General features: G+C 49.7%; 1 protein-coding gene across 1 annotated transcript; it reads left to right on the top strand.

Moving 5' to 3' along the window:
• The first annotated feature begins 847 nt into the window (after positions 1 to 847).
• On the top strand, positions 848 to 10,404 carry LOC8043053. The gene is made up of 4 exons (XM_029992434.3): positions 848 to 866; positions 5,075 to 5,127; positions 7,490 to 7,626; positions 10,122 to 10,404. Exons 1-4 carry the CDS (start codon positions 848 to 850, stop codon positions 10,402 to 10,404), a joined length of 492 nt encoding a protein of 163 aa, XP_029848294.1.
• Positions 10,405 to 11,133: the final 729 nt, after the last annotated feature.

Genomic DNA, 11,133 nt, shown 5'->3' with positions numbered 1-11,133 from the left:
AGCACGTCTCGCGTCTGGGCTTGGCTCCTGGCGTCGATCCGGAACTGGGGTCGGGAAGTGTCCCCTCGCCGCCTCCCAGGTCAGCATCCGACCGGTTCCCCCGGAGGAGCTCGTCCACGCGTGGCACACGCAAGGCAGTCGCTTGGAGAGTCGGTATTTTTGGCCCGGGACTGAGAGTGTTTCCTGCTCGAGGACTTCTCAAATAAGCGCATGCACGCTGCACGACACGGTTTGACACGGTTATTATATAAAAAAAGGGCTCTTCTTTTGTTCTTCCAACATTCCAGAAACTGTGTACCGCATTTGTGGCTTAATCCGAAAGCGTGCCGCAGACCTCTCGCCATACAACGCGCTAACATCCGTGTCTCGGGTTCCCACAAGTTCTTGAAAGCAAAAAAAAAAAGAGAGAGAGAGAGGGAGAAAACGACGAATTTGTTTGTTTTCGTTGCAGCGCGTTGCTTGCTCGAGTTTTGAGATGCCTCGAGACAAAAAAGAAAAAAAGTGCGTAACAGCTGTGACCTCCGGCCCTTTCTCAAAACAGTCAGAAACGTGCCATTTGAAAGAAAACCCCGACGCTCTTAGTTCTGGATGCGACGAACGTAGCGCCCTCTGCCAAAACCGGCGAGTTCGTTCGGTAAAGCTAGTATAAAAGGCAACCCCACAGGTCCGAGAAGTCAGTGTCTCTGCAAACTTTGGGTCAGTTGCCGGAGACTTGAGAACGCCGACTGGAGGGCTCCCGAGTGTTTCGCAAAGAGTCCCCCGACCAGTCTATAGTCTTCGCCTCCTTCGTTCGAATCACTCGAACACAGATCGTTTCTTTTCCCCAGGAAGTCATCGAGCCACAGACATGAAGGTCCTCACCCTCGGTAAGTTTGCCGCCTTTTGAGTACAATGAACCCATGAATTTGACATGCAGGCTTATCCTTCGAATGCATCATGTGTGACAAAGAAGTGCCAAACGATTGAGGTACGCTCGCGCAAAAACTAGAGTTTGCGTAGGTAGTGTGCGTACCATTCAACGTTTTATTCGTCGGCGTACTTAAAACCGTCTTTAACGTATGCCCCATGTTTACCAAATATCCGACGTGCGTATTTTCATTTCCATTCTTTAGGCTTAATGAAGGCGTTGACAGCGACATAGGCGCCTGAGGAGATCGGGGGCCCCGAACCCCCCCCCCCCCCCCCCTTCCCGAAATTCCAGAGCCCCCCCACAGGGGTGGCCGACGTCAGGGATTAGCAAAATAATTACCTCAACTTTGCTTCTTACTTAGTGGAAATAAATATATGGCTCCAATTAAAGACTCCCGATAACGCTTAAATTATTCATTTTTAGGACTGCCCAAATCACACAGGAAGCGCAGATGTGCGTTTAAATGGCAAGTCTGGTTAATTCCAAGAAATTTGAGTTAATGGTCGATTATAGATACCGAGGTAGCAATAAAGGGTTCTACGTGAATTCTCCGCGCAAACGTGTCATATTTTACGGGCAATTAAAGCTTACCCCAAAGGGAACCAAAACCATGCCTGCAGCAGACAACATCACGCCTGTGTCGTCACCTACATGCTCTAACCACGTGGTAGAAAACGTGACGTCACGTACCAGGCGGTGGCCCGCAGCTCGGCGTGAGGGAGAAAGTGTCGTCTGCTACAATCGGCAGTCTGATACAGCCGACGACGCTTGTATACTACTGAGGCCGCAGCTTATGTTTTAGCGCAGAAGAAGGCAAGTTTTCCCAAGGGCTTGTTTTGCAAACAGTAGTAGCGAGTGAAGTGCTGTAAGCTACACGTGGATGTGTCTCGATGGGTTTGTCGAAGTATGCCGTGCTCAACGTGGCAATTTGCAAGCTGGCTCACTCGCACGCGGCGAACGTTGTCGCCGATGACGGAGGCTCGCTCGGGAGCACACTGGCGCATGCGCGTTTCGCGAATCACGCGGCCAACCGCCGAACTAATCAGCCGCCTCTCTTTTACCACCTGACCCGGCCCCCTGCGCCTGGGTATGAGCAAGAGCATGATCACGTGGCGAAAGAGGGGCGTATGACTCGTCGTACGAGAACGTAGCTTCCAGCGCCGTCTCAGCTTAGGGCTGAATAGAGTTCCTGTATAGTTGCCTACGGTAGCAGAGTTGCGCGTTCATCCTCGGCGGGTGGCCTACCGCCGGCTTTCCTGCACGGCCCTGGATTCTTTGCTTGTCACGTGACTGAATTCGGCGAATAGGGGCGCCGCGCGCGCCGCCGCGCATGGACTACAGAAAAGGAGGAGAAGAAGGCAAAAGCAGGGGAACATACGCCGGAGCGCGTGCAACGTCGGCGAAGCGACCCTTGCGGTGGCTTTCCTGCACGGCGCTGGATGCTTTGCTCCTCACGTGATCGATGTCGGCGAATAGCGCCGCGGTGGCAAGTGGAAAACAGACGCGCAACTTCGGCTCCCGTAGGCAGCCTGTAGAGGAACTCTAGGGGCGGGCTTTGCGTAGAGAGCATATAAAACAAGCAAACAAATCTCCCTGAGAGCCATAAGCATGACGTAGGTGGCACAGGATGGACTACGCCGACACGGTGGTATTGACTGCGCCGTTGGATTCGCCGTACCTCGCCCGCTAGTGTAGTAACAGATTTTGGTCATTTCGTGCACCTCAAACTTTGCCAGTTCCATCAACTTTGAGGCGGATTCAGATAGATTTCTTCGCGTCTATTATGTGATACTAGAGATAATTGTATTCTTTTCTTAGTACTATGTAGAACCATTTTCACAGCGTTATGTCTTTTTGTTTTTTTCTTCCTCACTGAAAATATAAACCACGGATCGCCGAACGCTCAGTGTCCGGCCAAATTCGGCACTGGCGGACCGGTTGCCAAAGGTTTCAGAAGAAACAGTGAGCTTTTTTTAAAATGGTCTATTTTCTAAAACTCTCCAATGGGAAAATGGGGCATTAATCCTGATAGTCTGCGCCCTTCAGTCCCATGTACTGGTGGGCTTCGTAGGCTCCTTTTTGTGCACTCCTTCGTGTTCGTTCTCTGTGTTTGCTCTTACAAGTTTTACAAGTTTACGCAGCAACATTTCCCATTGAACATTTCCGAAAATCGCTTATATAATTTTAATCAAATAAAGATTTGTCCTGAACCTTTGGCATCTTGGGTGGACCACCAGTGATACTTTCGGGCGGATACAGCGCGTCCGGTGATGGTTTATCTTTGCGATGAAAGTAGTAATAGACTTCCTTGGAAAACATTCAGAATTTGTTTTATTTTTTTATTATTGTTTCGTGTGTGCTGGTTGGGAAAAGGGGGGGACGGGGACGAAAGGCGCCCGTTGTGCTGAAGCTCGTTCTGCAGCCAGACAGCCGACGGAAACTAATGGTGAATTCCACTGGTAGATCCGGAGCGCTTTTCAAAATCCACGAGGGAGCCAAAATTTCGCTCCGGGGGACCTGCTCCAAATCGACAAGGGGAAGATGGACCCACATTTTTGGAGCGACTCGTCCTAGACAGTCGGCCGCTGAAAATGGCCGCTGCTGGAACGACAAGCCGACCAACGCCTCAGCCGACCGAGGTTTCCGACGACCAGTCCCAACTGTCACTGCTTAGCTGCAGAAATAACGCGCGACACAGGCCGGGTGAAAATTTCCGTACCACGGAGCCCGTGAGTCACAAATAACGGGGAAGGCCGTCCGCGTTCGCCACCGTCCCATACCTTTCGGCCGCCTCGAAGTGACGGGGCACGCACAGCAATTGCCATCGGTGGAATTCAGATTGCTGGTTCGACTTTAAAAAACGCGAAGAGGTAGCAAACCATCACCTGCGCGGTCGTTGCCTAATGACTTCTTGCTTCATTGCGCGAGAAAACGCCGGCGGCATACAGTGTAAAAAGGTAAACAATCATTGGCTGCAAAATGAACAGGCCTAACCTTGCGTCTGCCTCCTTCGAATTTTCTGTATTTTTTTTTTCTCGTTCTCTCTCTCACACTCACAGATGCCAGCGCTTACGATGTGCCACGCTCCAGTCCAGGCTTTGTATCCCTGATCTATGCGAGGTAGAAGCGTTTGAGCCATCCCGATTCCGCGTAAACAACCGACGTATTCGAACAGATCCAACTTGACGGACCAGCCGGTCCGGCGACCTCACCAACCTCGTTGGGCATGCGAACCGCTGAGTTAAAGGAAATGACGTAGCGCGCTTTTGTCAACTTCCACCAAGCTCCCTCAAATCCCACGGATCATGTTCGGTGGGGTTGGAGGCGCTCCACGGGGCGGGCGCAGCCAGAAATCTACGAGTGGAAGATGACCAACTTAAAGGAGCGGTGCAACGATATTCAATTGGAATGTTTTTCTCTCTACACGAGCTTACTGGCACACCTGGGACTCAAGGATACTCACACGCAACGCCATTGGCCAAGAAACTCCTTTGTTGCGGTGTAATTCCAAGGACAAAAGCGATCATTTTCATTCAGTCTCTCCTTTGCAAAATTTCATGACGTAACTTGGGGATCGCAGTACACCCAAGTGACGATATTTGAATGCGGTTCATAGATTGGACCCGAGCATTGCGTGGGCACTCGACTTGGGCTCGTGATAATTGCTAGCTCGAGAAGCATTCGGGTTGTGACCCGTGTCCAATCGCTGCAACGACGACAACAGCCGAGCCATAACAATGTCTTGAACTCAGCGTGTGTCCTGCGCTTTGCCAACCCCAGCGCGTGGCTATGATCAACACTGGCGGCATATAATCGGCTCCAGATCACGTGGCCGCTTGTTCTGGCTGCGAGTTGAGGGGGTGAACGCTGATCGTTTTTCTTAAATTTTTTTTTGGGGACTTCTATTGCGTGGGGTGAAAAACGAACGCGTGTTTCATAGGTCATTAACGTTAAGGATCCGTTTTAAGCGGTATTTGTGCACAGTACGAAAATTGTTGCATCGCTCCTTTAAGCCGGATCTGGCAGCTGAATATGCTCGCTCCAAAAGGGACGCTTTTGGAGCGCTCGAAATCTACGAGCGGAATTCACCTAAGTTTCGCTTGACGACGGGTGTGCACCCATCATCAACTGTTTCTTTGCCTCTCTGACATGTCTTTCCACCAGGTCTCATCGCCCTCTCCGTTGCATATGGCCAAGAGGAAGCCGACGATTTAAGGGTACGTTTGACAAGAGCGGCGCTGATGGCCCTTGCTTCCAATGTCTGGGGAAGCTTCGAACGGTGCCGTTCGATCGAGCGAATAATTAAGGAGTTTTAGTTCATCCTTTTGACGCAAACAGTTCGTCCCCGAGCTATTCGCCGCTTCGCATGCGCGCGCGAATTGTTCGGGACAAAACGGAGGTTTAGTGAGTCGTTTCGAGGCGACCGATTCGAACCCGAAGGAACAATTGGAAAGGGTTCAGCAGACAACCTGACTAAGCAGGCGAGCTGGTCATTATAAGACATTTTGCAACCCAAGACGGAGGTTTATAAAGAGGGACAAATTACAAACGTCTCAACTGAGACGTTTGCGTTTGTCCCTCTTTGTAAACCTCCGTCACAGGTTGTGGAATGGTTCAGCAGAATGGATATGATTTGCGGCGCTTGACTTTTCGCAACTTTCACCGATGGTGGTACCGTGGTGTGAAGATTGCACTCTGGCTTCAGAATAAAGGTGCTTGCTTACACCTTCCTGACGTGGAAGCATGACGCAAGGCTCTCATTTCACTCGTATTTAACAAAATTAGAATTACTTACGCGTCGCAGGCCGAACCTCGCACGTCTGTTCGACGGCGATCACCCAGATGACAGCCATTATGACAGGAATGAAATTTGCGAATACTCCCTTCATCCTTAAGTTTAGACTGCAGCCAAAGCTACAAGCGCGAGCTAGCCCCCGCTCCTGGTTCTGGGACGTGCCTTTCGAGCACGAGCTCTCGTTCTGCTGAAGAACCTTTCAAAGCAGCGATCTCGAGCTCTCGCACTTGCGGCATTAGTCTCAACGTAAGGGTGAGCGGAGTACAGCCTGAACGAGAAAGATACAAAACCTTTCAGCCTGGACCGAGGCGAGCTTGGGCGAGCACCGCAAGCCACATCTCAAGGCTATCCAAATATGCAGCTGCGGTTTCGTTTTAAAGTGATTCGCCGGCATCCCCGTCAGTTTACTTGTAGTTACTTTGTAGGCTCATGTACATTTTGGAGCCTGCATACGCATTTCATAGGAGAGATAATTCTAAACAAATTGGTCCATCTAAACGCAGGACAGTTATATTCAAGTGCTATTTGTTCCCACAATCCATCGAGGAAGGGAATAAGCTGCCGCGTGACATTGTGGAAATCACTTTGCCGGAGCTGTTCCTTCAAAAATTCAAGAGCGTGTGTAATGTCTTTTTCTGCACTATTTTTTCCTACTCGCTGCCTATTTCTCGTGCATAGAGTATTTTCATTTACTCTTTGCATTGCACTTTTTCTGTAGCTGCGCCCCCCCCCCCTTTTTTTTTTTTTTACTGTAATGCCTTTACAGGCGATGTACGTATCAAATTAAATGAATAAATAAAATGAAACCACACCGCTAACTTTAGAGGCTACCTGAAACAAACCAGGGTAGTTTATATTAAAACTTCATTTTGTACAGTTTTCTATACAACAAATATCATGAACTTACATAGTACAGGTTGCCCGTAATAAACGAGCAAGTTTGCAAAGAAACTTTGAGGACAGCCTCAGTGAATATTACGAAGAGCGAGCCCCCGAGAGAGGCCGCTAGTGCTCGTGCAAACAACGTCTCTCTGTGGAAGCATTTGTAGCTTATACACGTTTGCAAGAAAGGCTCCTGTGCGCTGCCATTTTGAGCGATGCTGGCGCCCCGTACCGTTTCCGCCATGCTGGGGTGCGCCAGGGGCACGTCACTGGGGTGCGCGATGACAAGATGGTGCCGTTTGCCGCATCGCCGATAGCTTACGTTAGCGGCACACTTACTGTCTCGGAACGCAGGAGGAGGTATCCACACAGAATCGTAGCGTCACATATCTTTCAGGGTTGGAGCTGACTTTATAACGATCGCAGCCTCTGTTCCTGCATGTTGTGGAAGCCAGAGCAGCCGCGAGCGCAGCCATCGTTGATGCAAAGGCCATGCGACTTTTGGCGCATTCTGAAGAGAGCGCCTTGAGACTTTAAGACCTTTTTGAAAATTTTCGATTTGTTACCGCTTTAGGCATTTTATTTAATTGTCCTTGCTATTTCGCTGTCGAAGACGCCACGTGTACGTTTTATAATTATATTTAAAATTTCTTTCTGCGCTCAGTGGTGTACGCTTTGGCGAGAGACGCTTGGCAACATTGTACGACAACCAGCGAACGTCCTGGCTGGAGAGTAGGTCCGCCTCACCTTGGCGCGCGGTTCGAGGTTAAGCCGGGATCCCACTTGCAAAGGTGTATACAACGCGGCAAAAGATTCATGCTAGAACGCAGCGTAGGAAGCAGATGTCGATATGAGCATGTTTTTGGTCGCTCGACCTTTATTTTGATGTTTCGTTTTTGTAGTTGAAGCGTCAAACGTACAGCCTGCCTCGAGGTTCTGAATTGCTGCTGGAGCCGCTGAGGACGACATTCCAATGCCGGCACGACGGCTATTTCGCAGACATCGACAACAACTGCAGAGTCTACCACATCTGCACCAGGTATGCTACTCCGGAAAGCAGTGTAGTTTAGTCGGAAGTTCTTTTTGCCCTTTCTCGCTTCTTCCCAAAAACTGTTGAACGACGAACGCGGTTGAGCATTCGGCATTCGGCTTTCAGCATTCGGAGTCCGAACAGTTTATGAAAAAAAAATATAAGGAATCCATCATTCGATAGAAGAGAACAGAGTTTGAAATAAAATTGCAAGCTATAAGCGTATACTCGAAAAAAAACGACGAATGCTGCGGAAACACCTTGTGTGTACATTATCCGTAGGATGCGCCGTCATTGGGTGAGGGAAACGAAAGCACGTGGGCTCCTATGGGGCGTAAACAAACGCACGAGGTGCAAAAGAAGCCGACCAACTTCCACGCCGTATGTATTCACCGCTTCTTGCATTCCTCCTAAAAGGTATTGGGTAGATGGCGACATATCCAGTGAGCGCTCCGTCCCGCAACCAGTCTTGCACTCGTTAATCAAATATAGTTATCGATTATAATTACAATTGCGACTGGTTAAAAGGTATTCAATTCGATTACTAGATTACTTGCAAAGAAAACTATTTGGACGTTGCTCCAAAAACGAACCGTTACTTCCCCGATTACTTCAGCCTTTCAAAACGCCAGATTTTTCTGCCGGTTTGAAAGCGAGCCTTTCGTACTGTCAAATATTGGATTAGTGTCACCGAATTATAAACTACTTCTGTTCCTAATCAACCAATTGTGACAAGCCATTCTCATGTCGAAGACTTGGTTCGAGGACTCCTTGGTAGGATATTGTTCAAACGGCGCCATCAAAAGGGATCGGATTACTCTCGTAAATACTCTCGTTTTTACTTCCTAATAAATGTATTAAAATGATTACGAGATTCTCCAAAAAAGTAATCAATTACAAGTTACTTTGATTACTTCTAATGAGTAGCGTAGAAATGAGCCCACGACTCAAGCTATCAGGAAAGGAACGGCCGTGGTGCTTTGGACGCGACCTAGCGGAGGCGGGGCGAAAGTCAGCCTTCGGCTGTTTTTCAAGGATTCCCATCTGGCCCCTCCGGTAGGTCACGTGGAAAAAGCCTTCTGGTCCACGAGGTGGTGGGAGGAGGCGAATTGGAGAGAGCAAGTGGACCTCGCACGATCATTGGAAACGCGCAACAAAAACAACAACAAAACAACGCGTGCCCCAGGATGAGGTCGATAGCCAAAGCTAGGAGCTCGAACTGGGGCACACGCTTGAAGGCATCTGCGGGCTTGTAAACGTACAGCTTATATATTTACATGAACAATCAAGTGGCATGCTACTACTGCACCATTGTTTATGATGGCATCCACATTAAGTGAGAGTTCATATTTGCAGCAGCCAGTGGCATCAACAGGATTTTTTTTAAGGGGAGGGGGGGGGGGGGGGGGGTAGGTGGCTGAGACGTCCATGACTTGGGATGCGGAGGGGGGGCCGGGAGGTAAAAATTCATAGGTATCTTATAGGGTCGGCTGTAATTTGGGGGAGGGGGTTGAAGCCTCATAAGCCTCCCCCCTGGCTACGCCACTGGTAGCAATACCACGTTAAACCGAAAAAAGAAGAAGGCACATAGAAGGACAAACACAGCGCTGACTAACCACCCACGTTTTTTTCTTTTAATTTTCTGTAAGAAGCATGGACCATAGTATAAAGAAAACCAAAACACTTAGTATGTTTTTTGTTCCTGTTTGTAACGCACTGTCGCTGCTAACATCAACTCTTAGCCCCAACTCGCCCAAGCTCTGCATACACTTTGAGGCTCTTTGCACACAGGGAGCTCGGCCTCATACTTTTTTGGAAAGTTCTAAAGTGATAATTATACGTGTCATTCTTAGCATGAGATATGGCCCTATCAATGGGCACAAGTGAAGACCCTCGATTAAAGCTTTGCTAAGTAGCGAAAGCGATTGATTAGCCGACGCGCTCTCCCATTGGCCCGCGCCCGCTTTCCGTTTCCGGTTAGGAAGAACATGGTGGATTTGACTTGACCGCACTCTCGAGTAATGGTTCGGTACCTTGGCAGTCAAAAACCTCTCCGCGTCCAGCGTTGTTCTATCTGCATTGTCACGTGACATGACGCCCCGGAGCAACTTGCAGGATTTCGAACACTGCCATGGTGGGCGATGTTAGGAAGAATATGGCGGACCGCGCGCTAGCAGACGACAGGAGCGAGGGAGAAGGATTTGCCGCAACCTCGCATAGCGTTCGTCGAGGGACGTCAGGTACTAGTAGTATTCACTAATTCAGACAACCCCGCCGTTATGGCGACAAACAAGCGCAGCAGATATCTTGCACGCCGCTTGCATGAGACGTGATCGTCCCCATGGTGGTCATCATTCCTGGCTAGAAGAAAAAAAGGTCATGGGTCATGCTGCACAAGGTACAGGCCACGTCAATGGCGGCGGGCGTGGCTTTACTGCACGTACTGGCGGGGGATACGTTCGGAGCCTCCGGGGTCATGAACTGAGCTGCCTCACTCTTTTCAGGTCCATCGAGACGAGACAACTGCAGAGGTTCAGCTTCCTATGTGGCAACCTGACCATGTTCAACCAGCTCACGCTCACGTGCACCCGCCCGGAGGACTCCGTGCCGTGCCGCAACGCGCCAGCTTTCTTCTACGTGAACGACAACATCGGCATCGAGGACCAGCCTTTCCTGTACGACGACGACGTGTCCAACGCCGACCAGTTCATCCAAACGAACAAGATCAACACTCCGGGCAACGTGCACGTGCCGACCAAGAGAAGGGAAGGCGCCAGGTCATTGTGATGCTTCCGTGTCGATCGGCACTCCACCAAGAAAGGAGCGTGTTGTAACAGGGGCGGCTGTCGAGTTGAATAAAGCCAGACAACCGAACAAGTGTCGCTGCGTTCCAGCGTCGGCGAGGCACTTCGGCAAAGAGCCCGAGCCGATCGAAATGCCGAGAGCTTAGCAGGAGTTGGAGGCGCGGAATAACGGGGATCCAACTCCTGTATACACTTTTGGTGTCAAAGGCAGATCGGCGGGCTCTACAACCGAATCGCTTGACAATGCACCCTTAAAAAAAAAATTTAAAAAAAGGTCCCGTTCATGCATTCTTCGCGAGGTAACAGGCTTGTAGCACTTTTGTCACACAGGTTACTCAGCATAGGAGGTAAGGCAACAGGGGAGCAACTATACAACTTTCAACCAGGGAGCAACTGAGCACCCTCGGGAAAGTAAGGTTGCACCCTTCAACAAGGAAGTAACCGCGCACCCTCGGGGAGGTAACGTTCACTACTTTCGGGAGTAACCGAATTCGTTTTGGGAGTGCAATTTTGCCTCCTTTAGGGGATAATTACGCTTTTCCGCCTTTCCGCCTTTCAAGGGGGTACTAACGTTTGGCAACCTTACAACCTTTTGGAGCTAATTTCGCGCCAAAAGGCTACAATTAGCCTTATATTGACGCTATATCTGTACACAGCGCGAATATAGGATTAATTGCAGTTTGTTTTAGAAAAATTAACCCGAAAAGGTCGT

The sequence above is a fragment of the Ixodes scapularis genome, unplaced genomic scaffold (assembly GCF_016920785.2).
Source record: "Ixodes scapularis isolate PalLabHiFi unplaced genomic scaffold, ASM1692078v2 PGA_scaffold9__187_contigs__length_104089568, whole genome shotgun sequence".
Lineage (NCBI taxonomy): Eukaryota > Metazoa > Arthropoda > Arachnida > Ixodida > Ixodidae > Ixodes > Ixodes scapularis.
The sequence above is the reverse complement of the archived record's forward strand: the minus strand, read 5'-3'. Positions and strand labels throughout refer to the sequence as shown.